Here is a 25,178-nt window from a genome sequence, read left to right as displayed (position 1 = left end):
GGAAATTACTGAAATTTCGACTAATAAAATTCTTGTGAAAATATGAGCCATTGCTGATTATGTTAACAAAACCTCAATCATTTTGTTTGGAAGATTCTTGTAGCCACATCCTCCAATTTTCCATTTGAAGAGAAATAAAAGCACTTTATATATTGAAAATATATCAAGAAATCAACTATTAATTATTACCCAACATGTCAGCTCTATTAGTTGATATGTTTCTATTTCATACTAGCATAACCTTCAGATTGGCAATAATTTTAAATCTAGTTTTTCTAGAATTACTTTCCATATTTTCTACCAGAAATTATTATTTCTCACAGAAATTTGGGCCATATTTATAAACACATCTAACATGGATATTTTTGAATATTTCTTTTTTTAGTGTAGTTCGTTAATTTATATGTATCAGCTGAGTAAATAACATTCAGTGATGGACACATAAATTATTTTCTAAATGTCTTCTGAAAAGTTGCTTGATGCAATTATATGTTCACATTTGCACGCTCAGCTTCTTATCTGCTTTCTTACATGATTTTAAATGGATCATCGACTAAATGAATCTATTGTATGGGTTTACAGATGAAACATGGATGTAGAATTGAAGGGCTTCTGCTCGAGTCCCTTCATATTACAGAGAAAAGTAACCTAGTAATAAGGTCTTCTAAAATTGATCCTATTATGTGAAATTTTTCACTGCCCTTGTCTTCTAACAAATTTTTTGACACTGCAGTGTTTAACATTTTATTGCTGTTAAAATTTTAATGAATTAATTTAATTATAAATCATACTAACTGAAGATCATGGAACTGCATTAATTTATTCTAGTCTTATGATTTTTTTCCTTTTCAAATGATTCCTGTACATGTTTAGAGGATAAAAATGTCTCAAATAAGAGCTTCCCTCTAATATATTTCCTTTTATCCACTTTTCCATTTGTTGTTTTCTTTTTTGAAAACACAGTGACATTTTTAATGGTATCTTTCCCAAAGCAAATTGGCTTTTTCTTAAGGCAACTCTTCCTTATCAGTGAGAATGCAGCAAGGAGCAAGGTCTCACTTCTCCTTTCTCCCAATCTTATGTGTTCTTGATATGAGCTTATTTATATTTTTATTTACAGGATCCAAAAGATAGGTTTTCTCTTTAAACTCTTAAAGTAGATGGAAAATGAACAGAGTAATTCTAGGCTATGAAGTATAAGCAGCTCTTCCTTCTTCCAAGGCTGGAAGAAGACAGAAATGAAATCCTGTATCTAATTATTGTTTTTCATTCACCTCTAAAAGTCTCTGTATATATCTCTCTCAATGACAATATAAATATCCAATAAATGATACTATATGTGTATATAAACAATTATGAAATTATAAGAATAATCTTTTTCAGTGACAGAAATTCAGTAAATAGGACTAAACATTGAAGGAAAAATAGTGGAGATAATAGAGATGGTCTGAAGTTAATACGTAATGTTTTCATGGTTTTCATGATACCCTATTCCAGAACCTTCTTCCTTCATCATGTCTGATCCTATTAGGTCTGTACATACTATGAAAAATAAAGAAATGATCTGAAAGGTGCTTGTATTCTAGTTATTTAACATCACTGAATAAAAGTGACTTTTTAATAAAGTGGTGCTCGGGTAATTGGTCATTAAGGAAAATATAAATTTGAAATATTATTAGAGTTAAAACCAACACTAAAATAAAGATTATTTAAAATGTTAGATATTAAAATGGGGCATCATTAATATCTTAGTAGAAAAATATGGGTATTTGATTTTTAGATCTCCTAATAGAGAAGGACCACCTTAGCTTAAAACCAATAGAAGAGTCACATTAGAACAGCTGAATACATTTGAATACATACACAGGTATTAGATTTTTGGCATCAAAACTTAGGCATATTTTAAAATGCAATAGTTTGAAAAATAAACACACTTAAGCCCAAGTATTTTAGTAAATATTTTTGTGATTTTGGTGTTTTAAAAACTTTTATACCCTATCCTTTTTCTGTATTCTGCCTATTACCCACAATGGGCAGGAGTTGGTTGTATAGTCAAAAAATAAATACAAAGTGGTACCCCTTTATGAAAGAATCAATGATATATAGAAATGAGGTCAGGCTAAAGTGTCATTAAGTTGATAACTGAGATAAATAAAAAATTTATTTTAGATTTTAAACAGCATGTATGCAAAAATCAAATTTCGTCCAAAGGATTAATCAGTAAAAGTAATAGGATTTTCAATTTTTAAATAATAATAATGGATTTTAAAATTTATTCTATCCTCCTTCATATTGAATTTTTTAAAAGATGCAAAACTAAGTTTGAAACGTAACCACACTTATTTTATATGATATTTGATTAACTCAGGTTCTTTGTTTTCCACTGGATCCCATGGATGAGAAACACTTAGGAAAAAATGACTGTATTTATGATTTTTGTTTTCACTGAGCATTTTTATTAGCAATTTATCTACTTATTTATGTATTGCCTCAAGATATTTCAGAGGAGATGCAATTTTTCTCCCTGCTCAGTCCATATTTACTTTAGAGAAGTGCTCACATAAGGAGGAGAAAGGGAAATAAGAGGCTGCATTTATGACCAATACAGTATTTTACATAAAAATTGCCTATATTTAGTATTTGGCAAAGTGGTTTACCTATTACCAGAATTATAATGCTGGATTTTTCCATAATCAAATATGTTAATTTTATGGGTGAGAGAACTGAGATGCCACAGGATTAGATGACTTAATCAAGGTCTTTCATCAAACAACTACTAACCACTCCCTGAGCCATCTTCTCAGCAATGGAAATCCTAGAGATTTGCATTTTCATCAAGATTCCAAGTGATGCTGACACTGCTTGTCTTGGAGTTCACACTTTGAGAACCACTGCCTTAGAGGGGAAAAAAATGAAAATAAGCATATTTGGACATTAGCTAAAAGGTGGGATATTCTTTGTATCCCTTCATTGTTTGTTGCTTTGGGAGGGTTTTTATATGTACTTTTAAAAAAATGGTCTATTCTTCGTAGGACATTGAAAGGATATGGTTGCCTTTTTAGCTCATTGACAGATCAAATCAGAAGTGGAATGACACTTATAGCAGCATTATGTACACTGGAGAATGCATGTGTTTTCATTCAATCATTCCATTGACAAGTGCTTTATTCAGCAGTCAATCATTAAAACTTTTGTTTTAGTTTCTGGTGGATTAAAACAGCCTAACAATTTTATACACACACACACACACACACACACACACACACACACACACACACACATTTTATATAGGACAATAAATAATATATCTAGATTGAAAAAAATGGTGAAACATTGTGTATTTGCTGGGATTTTGATCTGCCGTGAATTTCCAGTACATTTCCAATATGACTCATATAGTACCTTGGTGGTCAGAGTGTTCATAGGCTGCTAAGACAGGTGAACTCACTCCAGTGAGATGCTGAACAGTGAGAAAGATTACAACTACTTGTGATTGAATCTGGTTAAAACTATTATCTTCCACTGATGACAATCCCAAATTATTCTTTTAGATCTGTGCACTTTCTATTACAAATGGTAAGACTGGGAATTACTTTTTTCCTCCCATGTGTGCTACATTTTAAAATTGAACATTGTCATCTCTTAAAACTTTACAAATCTTTTGTATATTTTGAATGCTAGTGGATATAAAGGCTTAAAACAGGACATTTTCTATGTGTGCATTTTTAGACTTTGAAGATAAATGACAAGACAAACGGTCTTTTTACTTTTCATCTAGACATAATATTATGTTCAGGAAAATTTAAATCAGTCACTAATTATGTATAAAAATATATAATTATTAATGTAATATTTAATATGTTAAACACATATTTTGTATATATTTATATGTAAGCCAACAACAGCATCTTAAAAGTATTTTCTTAAGTTGTACTTGAAGTAAAAAGTCAAGATCAGTGTTGGGATCAATCTGTTTCACTTCATGGATCTGGAAACTCTAAATAGAAGTGGGAATAAGGTATTGAATAATGCTGACCAATGCACTAAGAAAAAGTCAATAAAATGAAACTGAGAAATAATCCAAGCTAGGAAGGTAAACTTGCTAAATAGTTATATCTTTTTACATGACTTTTAAGGAAATCTCCTATAATAGAGCAATGTGGGGAATATAATAACGACTGAAGAACTATATGCAACGACGTAATAGGATATTCTAAGTAATGGTAAATATGACTTTTGAAGGCCTTTGAATATTTTTGATAACCTTCAGAATATAACTTTAAAAAGAAAATTAAAGTTTGTGATGCCTCAATAAAACAGGCAGAAAACAATCATATTTGGTAAAGCCATAATCTGAATAACTACCCAGACAATTTTCATGCTATTAAAATGATACTGAAATGGAAAAATAATAGCAAATAAAAATTAAATTGAGAAACTAGTTTATTAATATCAGTACTCCTTGCCATTTGCCCCCCACTAACAATGCTTCTACCCCCAAATATCTAGCTTTTGCTTCAGGAAAATTTAAATAAAAGGTGTACGAGTTAGCAAATACTAGACACGGTGGCTCATGCCTGTAATCCCAGCATTTTGGGATTCCGAGGCGGGCAGATCACCTGAAGTCAGGAGTTCAAGACCAGCCTGGCCAAAATGGCAAAACCCCATCTCTACAAAGATTACAAAAAAAAAAACTAGCCAGGCTTAGTGACGCATGCCTGTAGTTCCAGCTACTTGGGAGGCTGAGACAGAAGAATCACTTGAACCAAGGAAGTGGAGGTTGCAGTGAGCCAAAATCATGCCATTGCACTTCAGCCTGGGCAGCAGAGCAAGACTCTGTCTCAAAAAAAAAAAAAAAAAAAAAAAAGGAAAAGAAAAGGAAAGGAAAGGAAAGGAAAGGAAAAAAACGTGTAAAAGTTATAAAAGTTATAAGGCAAGGCATAATAAATATAGCATGCCTACACCAACATATTAATTTTTATATTAGTCGACTGTGCTTATTTTGAAGAACAGCAGATTCTGTTTGAAATTTATTGACTGCCTAATACTCTCAAGTGATATTTATAGCAATTTATTTTATAGTTTTAAACAGAGATAGAAAATGTTGGACACAACCTTACTAATAGGGGAAAGACTTCTGAGAATGTCCCTTGAAATGCTGTGTCCATTCATTACCTGTCCTCTTGCCGCATGAATCACAGGCATCATTTAGAAGCCAAGGGAAAGCAAAACAAGTTTCTAATTACTAATTATGTTAGAATTAAACCTAAGTTAAGTAAGATAACTCGTGTGATTAAAAATAAAATAGATTTTCCTTCACTCTTCTCTGTTAGGTAGCCCCAACTATCTATCTGACCACAATAATCAGGCTGTGTTCTTAAAGACATCTACTACTGGTTATCTGCTTTACAAAAGAATGCTGAACAGTGCATTGGCTTCCTATTACTCTGTAACATACTCAGATGTCATGGCTTAAAACGCATAAATTTATTATGTTACAGTTCTGGCAGCAGAAGTCTACAGCTGGTCTGATGAGTCTAAACTCAAGTGCTGTGTTACATCCAGGGACCTGCAGAAGAAACCCTTGCCTTGCCTTGTCCAGTTTCTAGGTGCTACTGGCATCCCTTGGATCCAAGTTCCACCACTCTGACCTCTGCTGCCATCCTTACATCTTTCATGCTGGCCCTCCGGCCTTCCTCCTAAAAGGATCCTCATGATTACATTGGACCCACCTGAATAACCCAAATACTCTTTCTATCTCAAGATCCTTATTTTAACCAGTTTGGCAAAATCCCATTTGCATTGTAATGTAACATATTCCTGGAATTAGGATATGGACATATGGGAGAGGTCATTATTTTGCCTACTATAGACAATAATGAAAATGTTTATATAATGATAATGTTTAGTCTCTTGAGTGGATTGAATGGTAGTCCCCAAAAAGATACGTCCATGTCAAATACCTCAAACCTGGGATGTTATCTTGATTGGAAGAAAGGATTTTAGCAGATGGCATTAAGGACCTTGAGAAGAGGAGGCCATCCTTGATTATCCAAATCCAGTGGCATCTGTATATATAAGAGACACACAGAGGAGGAACACGGGAGAAGGAGAAAGCGTGAAGATGGAGGCAGAGATTGAAGTGAAGTGGTCACAAGCCAAGGAATGCCAGGGTTTACTGGCAGCTATCCGAAGCTAAGAGAGAGGTAAAGAATGGATCTCTTCCCCTAGCTTCTGCCAACACTTTGATTTCTGACTTCTGGCCTCCACTACTGAATAAGAATACATCTCTAGTTTCAAGCCACCTAGGGCCTTTGGTAATTTATTACAGTAGTCAAATGAAAGTAATATAGTCTCTAAATTTCAACGTTCAGAAATATCCTTCAAATGCTAAGGACTTTTTAAAGGAGATTAAAGTAAATAACTTTTGATAGTTATCTATTTCATAAACTGTAACTGTATAATCTTAAAGATCTTAACATGCTAAGACATGTCTTTAAAAAACTATACAGAACTGTCATCTCTAGAGACATGATTTGTTATTTATGATAATATTTGGCTTGTCTTCTGTGATAACAATTGAAAGATAAATGCTTGGTCTCTGATATGAAATGCTTTAGAGGTTGAATGATTTTCTACAGCATTAAAAAGAGTTGACTGTAGTTCTGCTATTGATGGTTTAAGCAAAGTAAATTTATAAATCTCTTGTGTTCATATTGGTTGAATTCAAATGATTTTTAAGAGAAGGGATAGAGTGGATATGCCATCATTTATCCTAGGTGAAAAATACAAAACTTACAAAAAAAATCACGGAAAATGTGTCTTTAAAAGAATACTTAATAAGGGAGTTAGGTAATTATTTATTGGTGTTGGTATTTGTCAGTTTTTACAAATTTTCTTGGAGAGATGCTAGATAAAAAAGTAATGTTCAGATGTAAATACCTGGGCTTCTCTAACACTTTCCAGGGAAACAATCATATACTTACAGATGTCCTAAAATATTATAGAACTACAAATATGGAACACATTTTTCTTAGGTTTTGAGATTCTTAGTACTTTTACTTTATGGGTTGGTTTGTTCTGTTTCTCATAATTTCTCTTGTGGCATTAAAAAAATTCTATTCAAGCTTTTGAAAATGTTTAAATTGCTTTCAAGTGAAGAGTGGCATGGTGAAAATGACCGAGAAAACCATACACAAAGACTTTAAAACAGGGTGGTTTAGTTATCAGAGAAGTGAAGGGATTTGGACTATTATCTGTATACTCTCAGGTTTTTGTTTCTTTGTTTGTTTTTGTTTGTGTGTGTGTGTTTTTTTTTTTTTTTTTGAGGGGGAAGGAGTCTTGCTCTGTTGCCCAGGCTGGAGTGCAATGGCACGATCTAGGCCCACTGCAATCTCCACCTCCCAGGTTCTAGCAATTCTCCTGCTTCAGCCTCCCAAGTAGCTGGGATTACAGGCGTGCACCACCACGCCCAGCTAATTTTTGTATTTTTAGTAGAGATGGGGTTTTACCATGTTGGCCAGGCTGGTCTCGAACTCCTGACTTCAGTTGATCCACCCACCTCAACCTCCCACAATGCTTGGATTCTAGGTGTCAGTCGCCACGCCCAGCCTTACTCCTAGTTTTTGATGTCATAGTGTAGCACATTTTATCTTTGGTTGAGTTCATTTTTTAAAAGTTTATTTTTAATAATTTAATTATTAATGTAATGTAGAAAGTGGCAAAACTTTAGCTACGGGTAATTAAAATAAAGTAATCCTGGCTATGTCACTTACCATGAGATCTTGTTCATGTCTCAGTGTATTTGCACAATTAATTTTAGTAATATTTTAAAAACCCTGAACTTTAGATTTATTCAACTAACATACATTTAGAATAAGGTCTATTAAGGTTTGTTAATTTTTGATCACCATTAGATCTACAGTCTTGTACTCTACCTAACATTAATATAATTGCTTAACAGAGATATGAATGACATCTACAAGCTACTTATTAGTAATATTTCCCTCTGGATTTAAGACATCTTGTAAATAAAGATCATATTTTAGTATCTTGAAGCATATTTTAATCTAAATTTTTCTAGTGACATGTTTATAATACAGTATTTTATGATTCAGTCCTTTGCTTGTAATTCTTGTATTCTGATTGACTGTAAGACGAAACTGATTTTATGTAGCATTTTAGGTGGAGAAATTGTTAGACATACCTTGTAAATGTCTAACTGTCTTACTTGGACTGTTTTTTTTTTTTTAACTGTCATTTTTTGATAATTATATTGATTTTGATAATTATATTGATAATTATATTGGTGTTTAGTTGCAAACTGCTGGTGGAAAGATGTTTACATTAAGTACAAAAACATCTAAATTAATTTTTTTTTTTTTTAAAGTTTCACAAATTATACATTAGGTTAAAATACAGGTAATGAGTGTGAACCATCAGAAACTTTTAGGCATTATATCTAATGGCTTGACATCTTCGTTTTCTCTATATTGACTTTGCCTCTTATTCTTATATTCCTTATGTTACCCACTAGTTATGTAAAGTATGCTTTTTTCCAGTAAATAAAAAAAGCACCAAATTGTTATATCTAATTTAAATATATTTAACTTTGATAATTAAAAATTAAAACAATCTATTATTTTAGAATATTTAAATCTGGCTGGGTACAGTAGCTCAAGCCTGTCATCCCAGTGTTTTGGGAGGCTGAGGCAGGAGGATTGCTTGAGGCTGGGAGTTTGAGACCAGGTTGGGCAACATAATGAAACCCTCTCTCTGAGGGAAGCTGAGCGGGGAAGATGGCTTGAGCCCAGGAATTGAAGGCTGCAGTAATCTATAATTATGCCACTGCACTCCAGCCTGGATGACAGAGCAAGACCCTATCTCAAAAAAGTTTTTTTAAAATTAAACTTATTTTTGGAAAGCATATTTGGAAATATGTTTTTGCCTTAGAGCGTTAAATATAGATGTCACTGAAACACCCTCTCATGACAAGACAGCTTCTAGATTTTCACTGTGGAAGCCCTGTGGAGATGAAATAAGAAACTGTGCAAGTTGAACATAAGACATTTTAGTGCAACTTTAAATAATATATATCTCACCCTTTTATGCAGTTTCAAAACTGACAGTTTTTCTCCTTCCATTATGACAAATTTATATATTATTTTTATCTAGATTCTTTCATACTGAAATACAAACTTCTAAATTTATGTATTTTCAACTCTATAGGTTTAAGTGCATTTGCTGACTACATGTTTTATGATTCTACATAGCAGTCTGTGCTTTAACTATAATATTTTTAAAAATATCATTATATTTGGAGTGACAAGGAAATGAAGAAATATTGTATTGTAAATGAAGAAACAGAATGTCTGAAATTACAAGTGGAATAGACCAAAAGTATACAAGAAACAGATTGTTCAAGCACTAAACAGAATGGGATAAAACAAATGAAATAGTGCATTAGCAAGGAGAAACTCCAGTGTCCTGTGCCTGCCTCAGTAAATAGATGATTCTGGAGACAGGGCACCAGATAAGAGTGTGTTTCCAGTAATATTCCCCAAGGCTGTTTTTAGTGAGTCCAGAGCTAGCACACTGGCACTTAAGCCAGGTATCTGATACTCTACAGCTGTATTTCTCAAACTTGGGCCTCCATCTGATTCATGTAATGGGATGCTTAAAATGCGGTTTGCTGAGCCCTATCTTCACAGCACTTATACGGTAGATATGGGGCGGGACTTGAGAATCGGCATTTGTGACATCTTTGTGGGTGATGCTGATGAATCTTTTACATGACTCAAAGACAGTGCGTTGAGAACCACTACTCTCTGTTGTACCTCTCCTGGTGTGTTTGTCTTAGGAGATGCTGACAGTGGCCAGCAGCCCCTGAATCATGGGTATGGAGCAGGGACACATTATGCTCTCGGGGTCATTTCTCATCAGTGCATTTCACCCCTTAGTCTGGCAGGGTTTGGAAATGGCCCAGGTGCCCACGAGAAGACAATAAAGCCCACCCATCACCCTGGAATCCTCCATTCAGGGTGGGTCAGGAGGAAGGCTGTTGGGAGTCCATGCTCTTGGTAAACCTAACAGAAAAGACAAACTGAGCAGGCGGAGTGGACTTTAAATTGCTTCATGTAGAGGGATTGTTAGGAAGAGGAGAACAAATGGTAATACGGGCTTCCAACCCTTTGAATGAGGACTTTTTTGCTTATCTGTGGCGACAGGTATTACGAACATTTTGCACAGACCTTTTGTTTAGCTCATCAGCTCTCATTAGTGTTAGTGTATTTTATATGTGGCCCAAGACAATTCTTCTTCTTCGGATGTGGCCTAGTTGAACACTGTTTGGCTTCCCTGGGCCACATCTGAAGAAGAAGAATTGTCTTGGGCCACACATAAAAAACAGTTGAATACTGTTTAGCTTCTCTGGGCCACAGCATATGAACACCTCCATATATTATATGGGAATGGGCAGTAGGCACAACAATTAAGAGATAGGGAGATAAATACTGAGAAGAAGATGAGGACCACTACTTTTTCTACACAAAGTAGTAAATGATGGTGTACCCAAAATTCATGTGGAGAAGACTAAGAAGAGAGGTAAGTGATCTACAGTGTTGGATGTTACAGAGAGGTCCAATAAGATGAAGGGTAAAAACCCTTTGTTTGGCAATAAAAGAACTAACTTGGGTGTAATCCCAGCACTTTGGGAGGCCGAGGCGGACGGATCACAAGGTCAGGAGATCGAGACCATCCTGGCTAACATAGTGAAACCCTATTTCTACTAAAAAATATAAAAAATTAGTCAGGCGTGGTGGCGGGTGCCTGCAGTGCCAGCTACTCCGGAGGCTGAGGCAGGAGAATGGCGTGAACCTGGGAGGGGGAGCTTGCAGGGAGCCGAGATCACACCACTGCACTCCAGCCTGGGCAACAGAGCGAAGACTCCTCTCAAACAAACGAACAATAAAACCTAACTTCGGGAGGAGTTTGGTGAAGTGGTCCTAGTAGAAGCAAGGTGGTTTTGGGCTTAGGAATGAATGAGAAGAGGTGTAAGGAAAGAGCTTTTCAATATGCTTCAGCATTCAGGGAAAAAGTTACAAGGTCTTTCTAAATAATTTTGCAATTTATGCATGGAAAAGAAGTTTGAACAATTTTATGTGCTGAAAGCAAAATCTAGTAAAGGGAGAGTTTGAAGAACAAGAAGGAAAGAGGTAATTAATTATTGGAGAAGTAGATGATAATTGATTCTGCAAGTTCTTTTGGGAAGTGGGAGGGGCCCAGTGTCTAGAGCACCAAGGGGGCCATTAAATGTCTAATACTGTTTCAAAGGTCTTCCTTGGACTATTGTCACAAATGTATGGTAATTTATTTTGATAATTTCATTATACCTCTTCTATAAAGGGAAACCAAAGTTTGAAGAAGTTTAGGAAAATTTATTTTCTTCTCAATTTTTTCAGGTCTTTGCTATTTATCATCACTCTATTTTTGTCCACTTCTATAAATGAATGATTGGTTATCAATTAAGAAATTTTCCAGGCTGTGCTAGGTGGCTCACTCCTGTAATCCCAGCACTTTGGGAGGCAGAGGTGAGTGGATCTCCTGAGGTCAGGAGTTCAAGACCAGCCTGGCCAACATGGTGAAACCCTGACTCTACTAAAAATACAAAAATTAGCTGGGCATGGTGGCAGGTGCCTGTAATCCCAGCTACTTGGGAGGCTGAGGTAGGAGAATCTCTTGAACCTGGAAGCCAGAGGTTGCAGTGAGCCAAGATCGCACCATTGCACTCCAGCCTGGGAGACAGAGTGAGACACCATCTCCAAAATAAAAAAAGAAAAGAAAAGAAAGGAAAAAAGAAAATTTCCACCAATCTTTTCCCCAACAAACTTCTAGGTGGCTTATTATTATTATTTTTTGTAATTATAAAAAAGTAGTCTTGGCAATACAACTAAGTACAGAAGAAATCAGTTCGACTTGATTGCTTATATGTGTGTATTTTTGGTGCATTTTGGCATCCTGTATTTGTCAAAGCAAATTAGTATCTGTTGACACATATGAGGCAAAGTAAAGCACTAATACTTGATTTTGAGTCAAATCTTGCTACTATCATTCAGAAATGCTTTATTGGAAACCTTTATAACTCATCTCCTTTTAAGCTTAATTTTCCCTCCTAAAATATCAATCAATCAATCAATTCTCTTCACCCAATTGTCTACTCTATAGATGGTTCATAATAGTCCAAGCCATTCATCACCAGGATATATCCTGGCTGTACTTTGCAATATGATGGTAAAGTTGTCAGAAGAAGAGAGAGGGGAATATATAGGCCCAGGCACAGGGCAGGTTACTTTGTGTTTGTCTTCTACCAAAATCAGTATGAGATTTTTGTGAGTAGGGAAAAGTGAGGGGTGGAAGAGGAACCAGAGGCTGAAATGGAAGTCGAAGTAGGGTTCAAATGCCTGGAACAGATAAAATAAAATTAAACAGATTTTGCTGGTGTTACTGCATATGCAGTTTCCTAAAAGGATAAGTTACATGCTAATTAGGAGTTGATTGTAAGGATAAAAGATTGGCACACTTAGGTGAGCTCAGGTATAGTGGGCCTGAGAAGGAGAGATCATTGCCTATTTTAAGGACTTTTTTTTTTTTTTTTTGTATTGTAGGAGTTGGAAATTCATAGGTATATAAGCTTATCAATGTGTTGGCAATGAACTTTTTTTTTTTTTTTTTTTTTGACAGAGTTTCACTCTTGTCACCGAAGCTAGAGTGCAATGGCTTGATATTGGCTCACTGCAACCTTTGCCTCCTGGGTTAAAGCAATTGTCCTGCATTAGCCTCCCAAGTAGCTGGGATTTCAGGCACGCACCACCACGCCCAGCTATTTTTTTTTTTTTTTTTGTATTTTAGTACAGACAGGATTTTGCCAAGTTGGCCAGGCTGGTCTCGAACTCCTGACCTCAGGTGACCCACCCAACTTGGCCTCCCAAAATGCTGGGATTACATGCGTGAGCCTACAATGAACTTACAGTGCCTGGCCTACAATGAACTTATTGTCAGGTTTATTTACAGACTTGTCCAGTCAGATTGTGGACTGACTTACCTTACCTTAGGTGTCAACCATTGTGCTTGATGTAGGGTTAGGAGTTAAGAGTTTGGGCAGACTGTTGCCTCTTTTAATCCAATAACAATTTTCACCATTTTCTTTTTTAAGCTGGGTATATAGTAACCTAGAATAAGTTTATATTTTCAAGCCTGTCTTGTGGTTAGGTGTATTTTGTGCCTGTTATTTCCAATAGGACATGAGTAAACATAAAGTGTGTAACTTCTGGATCGTGCTCTTGAAGAGAAAGGAGGTCATGCCCTCCATTTCCCTTTTCCTTTCTTCCCTGCAACTGTAAATCAGAAATAATAATTGTGAGAGTATCTTAGAACATGAAATGAAGCCAAGATGTTGAAGGTGATAGAGCAATCAGAAATAGCATCAGTCACCAACTGTCAAACTGAACTAGTATTTCTGTATCCTCTGAGTGATCTTCTACATGAAAGAAAGAAATGGACTTTTTTGTTTGTTTGTTTTTTGTTTTTTGTTTTTTTTTTTTTGAGAAGGAGTCTTGCTCTGTCACCCAGGCTGGAGTGCAGTGGGGTGATCTTGGCTCAATGCAAGCTCCACCTCCTGGGTTCATGCGATTCTCCTGCCTCAGACTCCGGAGTAGCTGGGACTACAGGCGCCCGCCACCACACCAGACTAATTCTTCTGTATTTTTTTAGTAGAGATGGGGTTTCACCATGTTAGCCAGGATGGTCTTGATCTCCTGACCTCGTGATCCACCTGCCATGGCCTCCCAAAGTGCTGAGATTACAGGCATGAGCCACCGCGCCCGGCCGGAGGTGGCTTTTTTTTTCTTTAAACACCATTTTATTTTTGTCTTTTGTTTCAGCAGTCTGTGTCCTAACTAATATACTTGTTAAGATCTCTCATCAATTTATTCGATAAATGTTTATAGAGTGCTATATGCCTGGCACTTTTCTAGATTCTAGTAATAGTGAACAGTAGTCCTCTACCCTAGCCAAATATATATATACACATATATTTGGTGTATATATATATATACACCCCCATACAAAGAACATTCTAATGGAGGAGCTACCCCATAAGAAGGATAAATACATGAAAATATATAACTTCTTAATTAGTGCTATGGATAAAATATAGTAAGGAAGGGAGGAAAATAAATTTTAAGTGATAAGTAAACTTTAAGATAGCATGACCACAAAAGACTTCACTGAGATAGTGACTTTAGAATTAAACAGTGAAATAAGCAAGGAAAGCAGCCGTGCAGATATTGGACTGAGGGAGGACATTCAAGCCGAGGCCCAATGAAAGCCAAGACCACAAGACCTTATTGTGCTGTAGCAAGGAGATAATACAATTGGAGGTAAGTGAAGGGGAAGAGAGTTTTAAAAGATGAGATCAGTGTGATAAAGGGACCATATATTGAGAGTCATGGTAACTATTATGGCTATTCCACAGATGAACTGTGAAGACAATTGACAGCTTCTATCTGATGACATAATTCAATTTACATTTCAAAAGAGGCATTCAGTTTAATTTGTAGAAAATCAACTGAAAGTCTCAAGGAAAAAAAAAAGAAAAGAGATGAAAAGAAAAGAAGGCAAACTTAATAGGAAGCTATTGCATCATTTAGATGAGAGACAATGGTAAATGGGTTACGCTGTTGACAAGATATATTTTGAAGGTAGAGCTGACCAAATGGAAGGTGTGAGGGAGAGAGGGGCATCAAAGATTTCATCAAAGATGTGGCATGAGGAACTAGAAGAACAGACTTTCTGTTAACTGAGATGAAAATATCTGACCACATGAAAACCTGATGCTGGCTGTGGGGAACAAGAAATAAGAGGGGTTTTAGACATTCTGAATTTGTGGTTCCTATTAGATATCTGAGTGGAGATATTGAATAGAGATGATATACATCTCTGAAGTGTAGGGGAGAATCTTAGTAGGAGAAATAATTTAAGAAGTCTTACCATCTAGACTATATTTTAATCATAAGCCCAGATGAAGTCCCTGGGGAGTGACAGGTAAAAAAGAAGACAAACTCAAGGACTAGTCTGTAACCTTGGGCCATTCAACATTTAGAAGTCAGGAATATGAGGAGGAAGCCACAAAAGATAATAGGTGGGAGGAAAACATGTGGGGGTGGTATCCAGAATTCTTAGTGAAGAAAACATACCATACAAATGTCTTTTGGGGGCAGAGTGTAGTGGCTGTCACCTGTAATCCCAGCACTTTGGGAGGCCGAGGCAGGCAGATTAGGAGGTCAGGAGTTCGAGACCAACCTGGCCAACATGGTGAAACCTCTTCTCTACTAAAAATACAAAAAATTAGCCGGGCTTGGTGGCGTGAGCCTATAATACCAGCTACTTGGGAGGCTGAGGCAGGAGAATCTCTTGAACCCGGGAGACGGGAGGTTGCAACGAGTGGAGATCCCGCCATTGCACTTCAGCATAGGTGACACAGCAAGACTCTGTCCGCTCCTCCCCCCCCCAAAAAAAATAGTCTTGTTGGAGCTGTCTTTTCTGGGCTCTGGGAAGAGCAGAAAATATGACTGACTGCCTACTATAGTCTGTAGACACGCCATGTGTTAATTGGACTGTCAATCTGGCAGGGAGTGGCAGAGGTGGATGGAACAGTATACAATCAAACCTAGAACCGTGGAACATCTTGGTACAGACAGATAATTGGCTACTGTAAACTATGACTGAATCCAGCCAGGAGTGTAGGTTATCTGAATCGCTGCAGATCTAGACATTTTTACACTTAGCACAACTACCAATATATTTGATGCTTTTTAAAAGAAATTTGCAGTGCCTAGTCTGGATAGCTCATGAAATAGAAAGCCATAACACTATCTTCAGGAGACAAGCTGTGAAAGAGAATCTTAAGGTATAATACTTTTCCTTACAAAATGATGCTGGACTTCTAATAATATATAGCTGCTGCTGATATCATTTATTTATTATTATTCATTAACTTGCAAATTCCTATATCATTCATATATAAAAATCATTTATAATAGGCTGCTTTGTATCATTATATTGAAATATACTTTATCACTTTAAACATTCAACTTTTCTACATTCTTGTAATTTTATTTGCCTCACTCAATGTTATGCTTCTTGAAGACTAAAATGATGCTTTTTAACTGTCTTTATTCTGCCCTCTCTACTTATTCTACCTTTTTTTCCCCTTTTACAACACTAGTGTTATTGAGGACATGATTTTTATTTTTTTAAAATAATCTCTTTAGCTCTGAAAACTCTCCGTATTTTTTTATTTATTTGATAACACAATGTTTAATGCTAGTTACCATTATTCTAAAGCTGGCACTACTATTAGTTTGAATAAAAGATAAAGATGTTCGGTAAAGATTGCAATGGTGGGTAAATTTTACTGAGTTGATTATTGTTCTTTAGCACCACTCATGCGAAAGTACCAAAAATTTATTTTATAATTTAGTGTTCTCCAGAAGGCGTAAATGAGTTTGCAGTAATTATACATTTCATTAATATTCATATATCTTTTTACTATATTTACTTCTGCCTTCAAATGCCAGCTCTAAGAAATGAAGGAAGAATAACAGATATGTATAAACATATGTTTGTGTTGTATTATATTCATCAGATTGGGTGGACTTCACAAGTACAATGTGACAATGTTTTCACACTACATTCTAGTTGTATCATGTTCACTGAGCTATTGTATCCCTAAAGGAAGTAAAACGACTTTTCCTCCCTATCTATAGGAATGACAAAGGTAACTTATGGCCCTTTACAATTTGTATTGCATAGTACAATATAATAGCAAAAGAAATGCACAATTAAAAATTATTAATGGGAGGCTGAAGTGGGTGGATCACTTGAACTCAGGAGTTCTAGACCAGCTTGGGCAACATGGCAAAACCCTGTCTCCACAGATCAAAAATTAGCCAGGCATGGTGGCTCACGCCTGTCCCAGCTACTTGGGAGGCCGAGGTGGGAGGATTACTTGAGCCCAGGGAAGCTGAATCTGTAGGCTTTAGTGAGATGTGGTTGCACCACTATATTCTAGACCCTGTCTCGAGAGAGAGAGAGAGAGAGAGAGAGAGAGAGAGAGAGAGAATATGAGAAAAGTAAAAGAAAAGAAAACAAAAGAGAAAAGAGTAAAGAAAGGAAAGAAAAGAAAAGAAAGGAGGGATGGAGGGAAGGAAGGAAGAAAGGGAGGGAGGGAGGGAAGGTTATTAATGAAAAACTTGAAATTATGGTTTGCCATGGGTAAATTGACAGGTTTCTTTTTGTATTACTTTGCAGTTATCTGACATGTGAATGATTGTACATTTTATTCATGATTTTTATGTCTAACATTTATAATAGTTATATTAAGTATAGTATTAATTAATATGTTAAAATTACCTGAACTATTATTTCACAGGGGATGGCTTCTTAGTGCCCCCAAACTGCGAGGAGTTTCAAAGCAATCATATTTTGACAAAAATGTTTGGAACATCAGGCTATCACTGCTATGTGGTTGTTCTCTAAGGGTGAGAAAATGGGGAGCTAGTAGATGAATATGAATCCTACTGATAACATTTTTCCAAGATTAGAAATGAATAGTATAAAATTTTGTTATGCAGTCACATAATATGGGGGATTCTATCAGATAAAATTTTGCCCTCTACTATCTCTTTCAATATTTTCCTCTTATCTCTTCCTGTTGCTTCCTATCACTTGATTTAGCTCTGAGGTACGAAAATTAACCTTATCCACATTCACTTCTTTTTATTTGAAACCAGAAAAGAACTCTCTACATGAGGTGCTAATGGATTCTGACATCTCTCATCTAACACTATAACACAAAACTCAAGGGAAAATACAATCGGATTGCTGACAGGAAGAGAGATGAGAACTGGCTAAGAGAAAAATTTTTATGAGGGATTTATTATTGTTATCCATCCTCTGATCTGGAAAAATATGAGCCATGTCCAAGAAAATAATAAACTTCTTTAACCTGGAGAAGTCCTGTGTGCTAAATGTCAATATCCTAGAACTGCTCTGTCCATTTGCATATGAATTTATATAAATTGTATGTTAAAATATATATTAGATTTAGACATGGCTATCATTTTTTCATGATTAATTTTAAATAGATTTAAAAAACCCCCAGGTTAGATTTTTGAACTTTTCAGTGCCATTGAATGGTTTCTGGGTCTGCAGAATGACTATCAAAACCCACTGAATGATAAGGAGTACTAGTAATCCAGTGGAGTTAGACATTTTAATATGTAGAAAAAATAGACGTTTGGTAATTATAAATGTAAGTGACTTAATCTTCATTCAAACTATGATGTTACCCAATGTTGGAACTAATTTAAATGGTAACATTGGGAAGAACAGATCTTTGATCTATAGGTTATAGATTTTAAAGTAACCTTTCTAAAATGAATCCTTTTATTTATGCAAAAATAACCATTTTTGATGTTTAAAACCTATTTTAAAATGCACTTGTGTTAAGATGAATGAAGTTATAATCGTGTAAAGTTGTATTTCCTATTATATCAAAGGGTAATATTTGTTAAAATGTGCAGTTAGCAAATTCAGCCACAAATCCTAAATTCAAGGACAAACAAAAAAAATCCTCTTCATTATTTCTTGATAACGTATGCTAACAGAAATTACTAACTATAATACTAAATACAAACACTGAGTGATTGAATTATTTATTTTGCCAAAGCATTTTTATAATCAATGCTAGATTGTCAAGTCGTTACTACTTTATCATGATAGCCAGAAGCATCAATATTGTTCTTGTTTACATGAATGTTCTTTGAACATAAGTATAATAATAACTATAATATCTAAAATTTATAATATCTAAAATTTTGACAACCTTACTATGTACCAGGTACTGTGGTAGGAAATTTATATATATTAGTCCATTTAATCCTCACATCAACCCTCTAGGAGAAAATACTGTCATTTCCACTTTATATATCAGAAAATTGAAAGCACAGTGTTTTTGAAATAACTTGTCCAAAGCTTCATAGCTAGAAAGTGATAGAGAAAGGATCTAAACTAAGGAACCCTGGTTCAGTCTAACTTGTTAACCACATAGTTATTGTGCCTCTTGAAATGAGGTGTAATTTTGAAACTTGCATTTAATATACAAAGATATGTATGTGTACATTGTTTATGATCCTTATTTATAGAAACATAAAATCTACCATGTATATAATTTAAGAGACATACTGCTTTAACATAAAATATTTCAGTGGAAACAATTTACCCATTTTAAAATGTAGCTATTTTCATCAGAAAGGGGTTTATTCTTTTCTTTTCTTTCTCTCGTTCTCTCTCTCTTTCTTTCTTTCTCTTTCTTTCTTTCTTTCTTTCTTTCTTTCTTTCTTTCTTTCTTTCTTTGTTGAAACCTTTGGGGCATTAGTAAGAAGAAAAACAATTATTTGACAGGACAGTAGTCCTGATCGTACAAGATCACATCCACATGTCTTCTGAGCTCTGTCAGGTAATGAAAATTGTTAAATATAAGTTAATGTGAAATAGTGGGTAGCAGAGTACCCGTTATGTTATAGACATAATATTCTATATTTAAATACTTCAAATTTGTTGTTTTTCTGATATGCATCAAAAAAACAAGTCTATGACTGATGTCATCCCTCAGCCCTTCACTTGTGGTTTATTTCTGCTGTATAATCAAGTATTTCTCATGATGCTTTAAATGACTTCAACAGATGTTACTTTGGAGATGAGTATTTTGTTAAGAGATGATATCAACCTTTGTTATTCATTCTGAAAACTTTAGTAACCTGTTATTTATTGGCAGAACTTATTTTTAAGGGATATTGTAATAAAAATCATCAAAAGACATTTCTTTATAAGGCTTGGGGATGTCAAATCCTAAAACGACTGCTCTCATATGTGTTTATTGGGAACTATTTCATATCCTCACTCCATCCTTTCACCAAAGTATATATGATTACTCTCTGATCACACCATGTATGTGAGAGATTGTTGAAATGCTGCTCTTCACCTATCTTAGAGCCTACATTCCACCATAACCAATAGGAATTTTGTTTCTCTTTACTTCTAGAATTGCAGTTACAGATTATTTTTCTTGTTTTCCATAGTTGAAAAGAAATGGTGTTTCCCTCCAACCCTTCTAGTTCAGAATATAAAATTGCAGTGAGCTAGCTTTTGTATATTACAGCTATTTGTGCACCTCCATGTACCTGGGAGCATGATGAACTTCTTGATTCAGCCCTGATTTCTAGGCACGTAGATAAATTGGAAGGGCTGAGATTGGTCACTGAGAGAACAGTGAGAGTCTGAAATAATCAAAGTACAAGTAAGAACGGCTTAAACCAGCAGCAGATAATAGTAGAAGCAGGGATCACAATGGGAAAGTTGATATGGGTTACATAAAATCCCTTCTCATAGATTTGCTATTGACCCCTGAGTATTTAGGAAGAAAGTAACAAAATAGCCAAAAGAAACCAGCATTTGTGCTTCCTGATCAACAAATGCCAAGTTTTCCTTTTTTTTTCCTGTAGAAAAAATATAACATACTTGTAAAACAGGGCATAATGCCACTTTGATGAAGCTTCTTCAAGAATAACTGTACATGAAATATGAGCAATTTGTCTATTTAAGATTTAACTGAGATGGCAGCTGGTATTCAGAAGGATTCATTGACATGAATTTTAAAGTTGAAAATGCTACATAAGCAATCATAAAATATAGACACAGTCAAAATAAATGAGACCATCTCTAAAGATATGAACTATTCACAAGGACATTTTGACTCTATAACGTCACTGCCTTTTAAAAAGATTAATATGGGTATTTCTAGGTATTATTAGGATGAATTTATTTAATTAAGAGTGAACTTTAGAGATAGGCATTCTTTGAAATCTTATGGAGGAGCAACCAAAGAAAAGTAAGGAAATAATTACATTGGATTTATAAGTGATTATGGAGCTCCTCTAGTAAGAAAGCACTTAAATAAGATGTGTGATTCTCATTATGTTCTATAAGCTATAAAATCACTTTAGCTTCCGGATCTAGCTTGTTTACTTTTTGGATTAATTACAATCATACACACACACAGAAAGAAACATCACATTCAATACATCATTGCTTAGCAAAATTCAAACAGTCTGGTAAGTAGGAGAGGGTGTTATAATATTGAAAGAACCTTTCAAGGAGGAGATCAGAGTTCAAATGTTGGTTTGACCAAAAGGGTCTTGTGCTTCTAATTATGGATCACATAATCCTGCATACCAAACATTTTATGTAAAAGAAGAGTAGAAACTGAGGTAGGTGCCATTTCCTCTCACTGTTTTTCTGCTGTGCTACCAAAGTGGAGTCAGAGTCATCCTGATTTGCATTTGTGCTGGGTTTCATGACACAGTCTGTTGAGTCTTATTAAGCTTTGTTGCATTTTAGTAAGACTCAGTTATCCTCTTTTTCAAAGATGCATAATGAGACTAGGTCTTTCCCTGGAATGTTTGCATTGACTTCTAGAAATCTCTTTATTCCTTGCAGCCTAACCATCAGTTCTCAGGAAAACTGGAGATTGCACTTTGCTCCCCAGAGCCTCCCTGGGATTTTCACCTTCTGGGAGAGCCCTTCCCACACTGCTGCTCTGCCCCTAGACCTCAGTTGCTTGCTGTTTTGTACTTCCTGGAAGCCCAGGGCAAAAACTAAAATGTAGTTGTTAAGAAGTAGGGAAATATGAGACGGTTGCCTTCAAAGGGGCTACAATGAATATTAACAGCTAACTATTCTCAGCTCAATTTATGAAAGCCAGAAGACAGGTGAAAGATGTTAATAACAGAAGTTAATAACAGAAGTTAATGAATTTAAACATCTTTAAAGTTCTGAAAGAAAATAGCTTCTAGAACAGAAGTCTGTATCCATACACTTCAAATTGCAGAAGAAAAATAAATATCTCCAAATCAACTAAAACAGAGAATTCATCAGCAGTCGGCTCACATCAGAAACGATTACTAAAAGTAGTTCTTCAGGTAGGAGGATATGATAACAGAGAAAAGCACTAACATTCAGTAAGAAATAAAGAGTAATGAAATGGAAAAATATGTAGCTAACCTAAATAAATATTAACTATTAAGGTTTTAAGGCATTAATAACATTTCATGGAGTACAAAATATACGTAAATAAAATGCATGACTTTTGCATGCTCTATGTCCCAGAAATTTCACTCCTATAAAAGTACCCAAGAGGTATGTGTATGTGTACAGACACATACACACATGCACACATGCATGCGCATACACACACACACACACACACCCCGAAAGTCATGAGGAAGAAAATTCCTTGCAATATTAATTTTCATGGCAGAAAACTGGAAACTTAGTAAGTGTAGCTCCAATTATAGTTAAGATATAGAAAATTATAAAAGACTATTGCTTCCTCTTTGAAATGAAAACAAGTCAAATAAATTACAAAAGTATGTATATATTAAACCCATTATATGTATATATATACACAATAATATATTTATATAATATATGTGTATGTATGCACACAATATATATATTGTTCTATAAGTTATAAAATCACTTTAGCTTCCGGATCTAGCTTGTTTACTTTTTTGATTAATTATAATCATACACACATAGAAAGAAACATCACATTCAATACTTTATTGCTTAGCAAAATTCAGTCTGGCAAGTAGGAGAGGGTGTTATAATACTGAAAGAACTTTTCAAGCAGGAGATCAGAGCTCAAATGTTGGTTTGACCAAAAGGATCTTGTGCTTCTAATTATGGATCATATAATCCTTCATACCCAAACATTTTATGTAAAAGAATAGTAGAAACTGAGGTAGGTGCCATTTCCTCTCACTGTTTTTCTGTTGTGCTAACAAAATGGAGTCAGAGTCATCCAATATGTATTTGTTCTGGGTTTCATAGAGCATATACAATATATATATAGTATTGTATATACAATATACATAGTATTGCATATACAATACACATAGCATTGCATATCTATATATAGTATTGCATATACTATATAGAGTATTGTATATACTATATATAATATGTATATGTATATATACAATATACAATTATATATTATATATAATATTATATATTGTATATATACAATATATAATATATACAGTAATAGATATAATATAGTTAATATTTTTTATATATATATATATATATATATATTAGACCCACCATCGAGAAAATTAGAGGCACTAAATTCCAGATATAGACAAATGCTTCTTGGGACATAATGACCAATGGTGGCCTTCAACACTGGGGCCGTGGTAAATGCAAGAGAAAAACCGGAATGCTCCCAACACAAAGAAATGATAAATGTTTGAGATGATGGATATTCCAATTATCCAAATTTGATTATTACACAATGTATGCTTGTATCAAAAAATCACATATACCCCATAAATATGTGAAACTATTACATATCCATAAAAATTTTAAAAAGAGGAAAAGGAACATTAGCGGAATATGTAACACAATTTAAACTGCCACTTGTGGACTGGTATGAGGGAGTAGAATTCTAAAGCGACCTAGTCACAAAATGTGTTCTGACCTGCTTACCAATCTTTTTCCACAGTACCTTTACTTGAGAAAAAGATGCTGAAAATTACATTTAAAGGCTCACTTCTCCATACTGGATTCCTCATGATTTTTTCTGTGCCTGCACTGCTTATAAATGTGTGAGTATTAGAGGGGACACGTGCAGGCCTTCTTATCTTCCCTTTGTTGAGGGAGCTCGTATATTTAATCTTGGCTGTCTTAAGATCCTGGAGTTTCATCTACCAGTCCTAAGAAATGTGAAGAAACTCTGTTCAGATTCTCTGTCTCCTCACAGTCCTTCTATTTAGCTTATCAGCATCTTTTTCTCAACATAGAAAAAGGTATTTTTACCTATTACTGAGAAGTGGCATAGCTATTAGGTTTTCTTCCGTGAGGCCCTCTTCTCCAGGATCTTGGCTTTTCAAGTACTGACTCACTTGCTAGCTCTCCGATGCCTTCAAATGGATGTGTGTTTTCTCATTGTTTGTTTGTTGGATTGGCCTCTACCTTCTCTTGTTTGTTTTAGAGGAGAGTTTGGTCTGCTATAAGCTAGTCTGGTATTCCTGGAGCATGAACATTCACCTATGACTTTTTAGTCTCTTGAATACCATTAAAAAGGGAAGTTTTCCCCTCTTTCTCTCACTTTGTTCTGGTTATTTTCAGCTGGCTATTTCAACTTCGTTCTCTGCGTATTTCTTCTCTGCTCTGTGCCTCAGAAGGTCCTATAAACTCCTTTAGCCACACTCCTTTGTTGAATGGCTTCTTATTGGGTTTGGAGAGTGGGAAGCAGCAAATGAAGGAGCAAAGCCCTGCAGCTGAGAGAAACTGAGACATTCATTCCCTCTCTTCATGGAAAAAGATACTCTTCACCTTTGTCCATAGCGCTTGTGGGGTGGGTGATCTCCCACAGATGCCGCTTCCGCTTGGTGTTGGTACCATGATGTCCTGCTTCTTTCTTGTACCGTAGGCCTGTGGGTAGGTAATGAGGTTTACTGCTGTTGCTTGAAACTTGGTGTGTATCCTGCCTTTGATTGTTCCCTTAATCCTGCCAACTATTCCCTTAATAGACCCTTAGGTAAAGTTTTTATCAGTTAAATCTTTGAATGTGCCATCTATCTGCTCAGACACTGACTGAAACTCATTCTTATTCCTATTCTGATAATTAGATGGTGTCTTAAGTCTGAGTGGCTGGGATAGTTTGTTGCTGAAAACTATGGCTTTTTACTTATGCAGACTTGTGTTTAATTGAGAGCAAAACCTAAAAGATAGCCGATGGTAAAAAAAAAAAAAAAAAATTCATAAGAAGAACCTTCCCACCATGCAAGTGCATACTCACATAAATTGTATAATCGTAAAGCACAGGATTAAAAAGCAAAATGTTAGGTTACTGTGTAGAAAAAGATTTATAGAGTTGTTCAATATGAATCTAAGTAGGAATGTACTTCAGAAATAACTCAGTAATTAAAATGCAGTGGTTTGGACTAAAGTGAGATTAAAAAAGCTCAGCTGGCTTTAGTTTGTCACTGTCA

At 35.2% G+C, this 25,178-nt stretch overlaps 1 protein-coding gene across 10 annotated transcripts in view; it reads left to right on the top strand.

The window, feature by feature from the left end:
- SPOCK3 (SPARC (osteonectin), cwcv and kazal like domains proteoglycan 3) overlaps nucleotides 1–25,178 on the top strand; it is a 488,153-nt gene that overhangs the window by 93,960 nt on the left and 369,015 nt on the right. The window contains exon 3 of one of the 10 annotated variants that reach the window (XM_025385108.1): nucleotides 19,496–19,576. The exons of 8 other annotated variants lie outside the window; for them this stretch is intronic. In XM_025385108.1, coding sequence (XP_025240893.1) covers nucleotides 19,556–19,576 — 21 coding nt within the window. In that variant the 5' untranslated portion in view covers nucleotides 19,496–19,555. Of the gene's footprint in view, nucleotides 1–4,770; nucleotides 4,780–19,495; nucleotides 19,577–25,178 lie in introns of all 10 variants that reach the window. One more of the 10 variants, XM_025385104.1, reaches the window with a different exon arrangement.

Source organism: Theropithecus gelada, chromosome 5, assembly GCF_003255815.1.
Source record: "Theropithecus gelada isolate Dixy chromosome 5, Tgel_1.0, whole genome shotgun sequence".
In the NCBI taxonomy this organism is placed as follows: Eukaryota; Metazoa; Chordata; class Mammalia; order Primates; family Cercopithecidae; genus Theropithecus; species Theropithecus gelada.
Note: the sequence above shows the minus strand (reverse complement) of the source record. Positions and strands in the feature narration are given on the sequence as shown.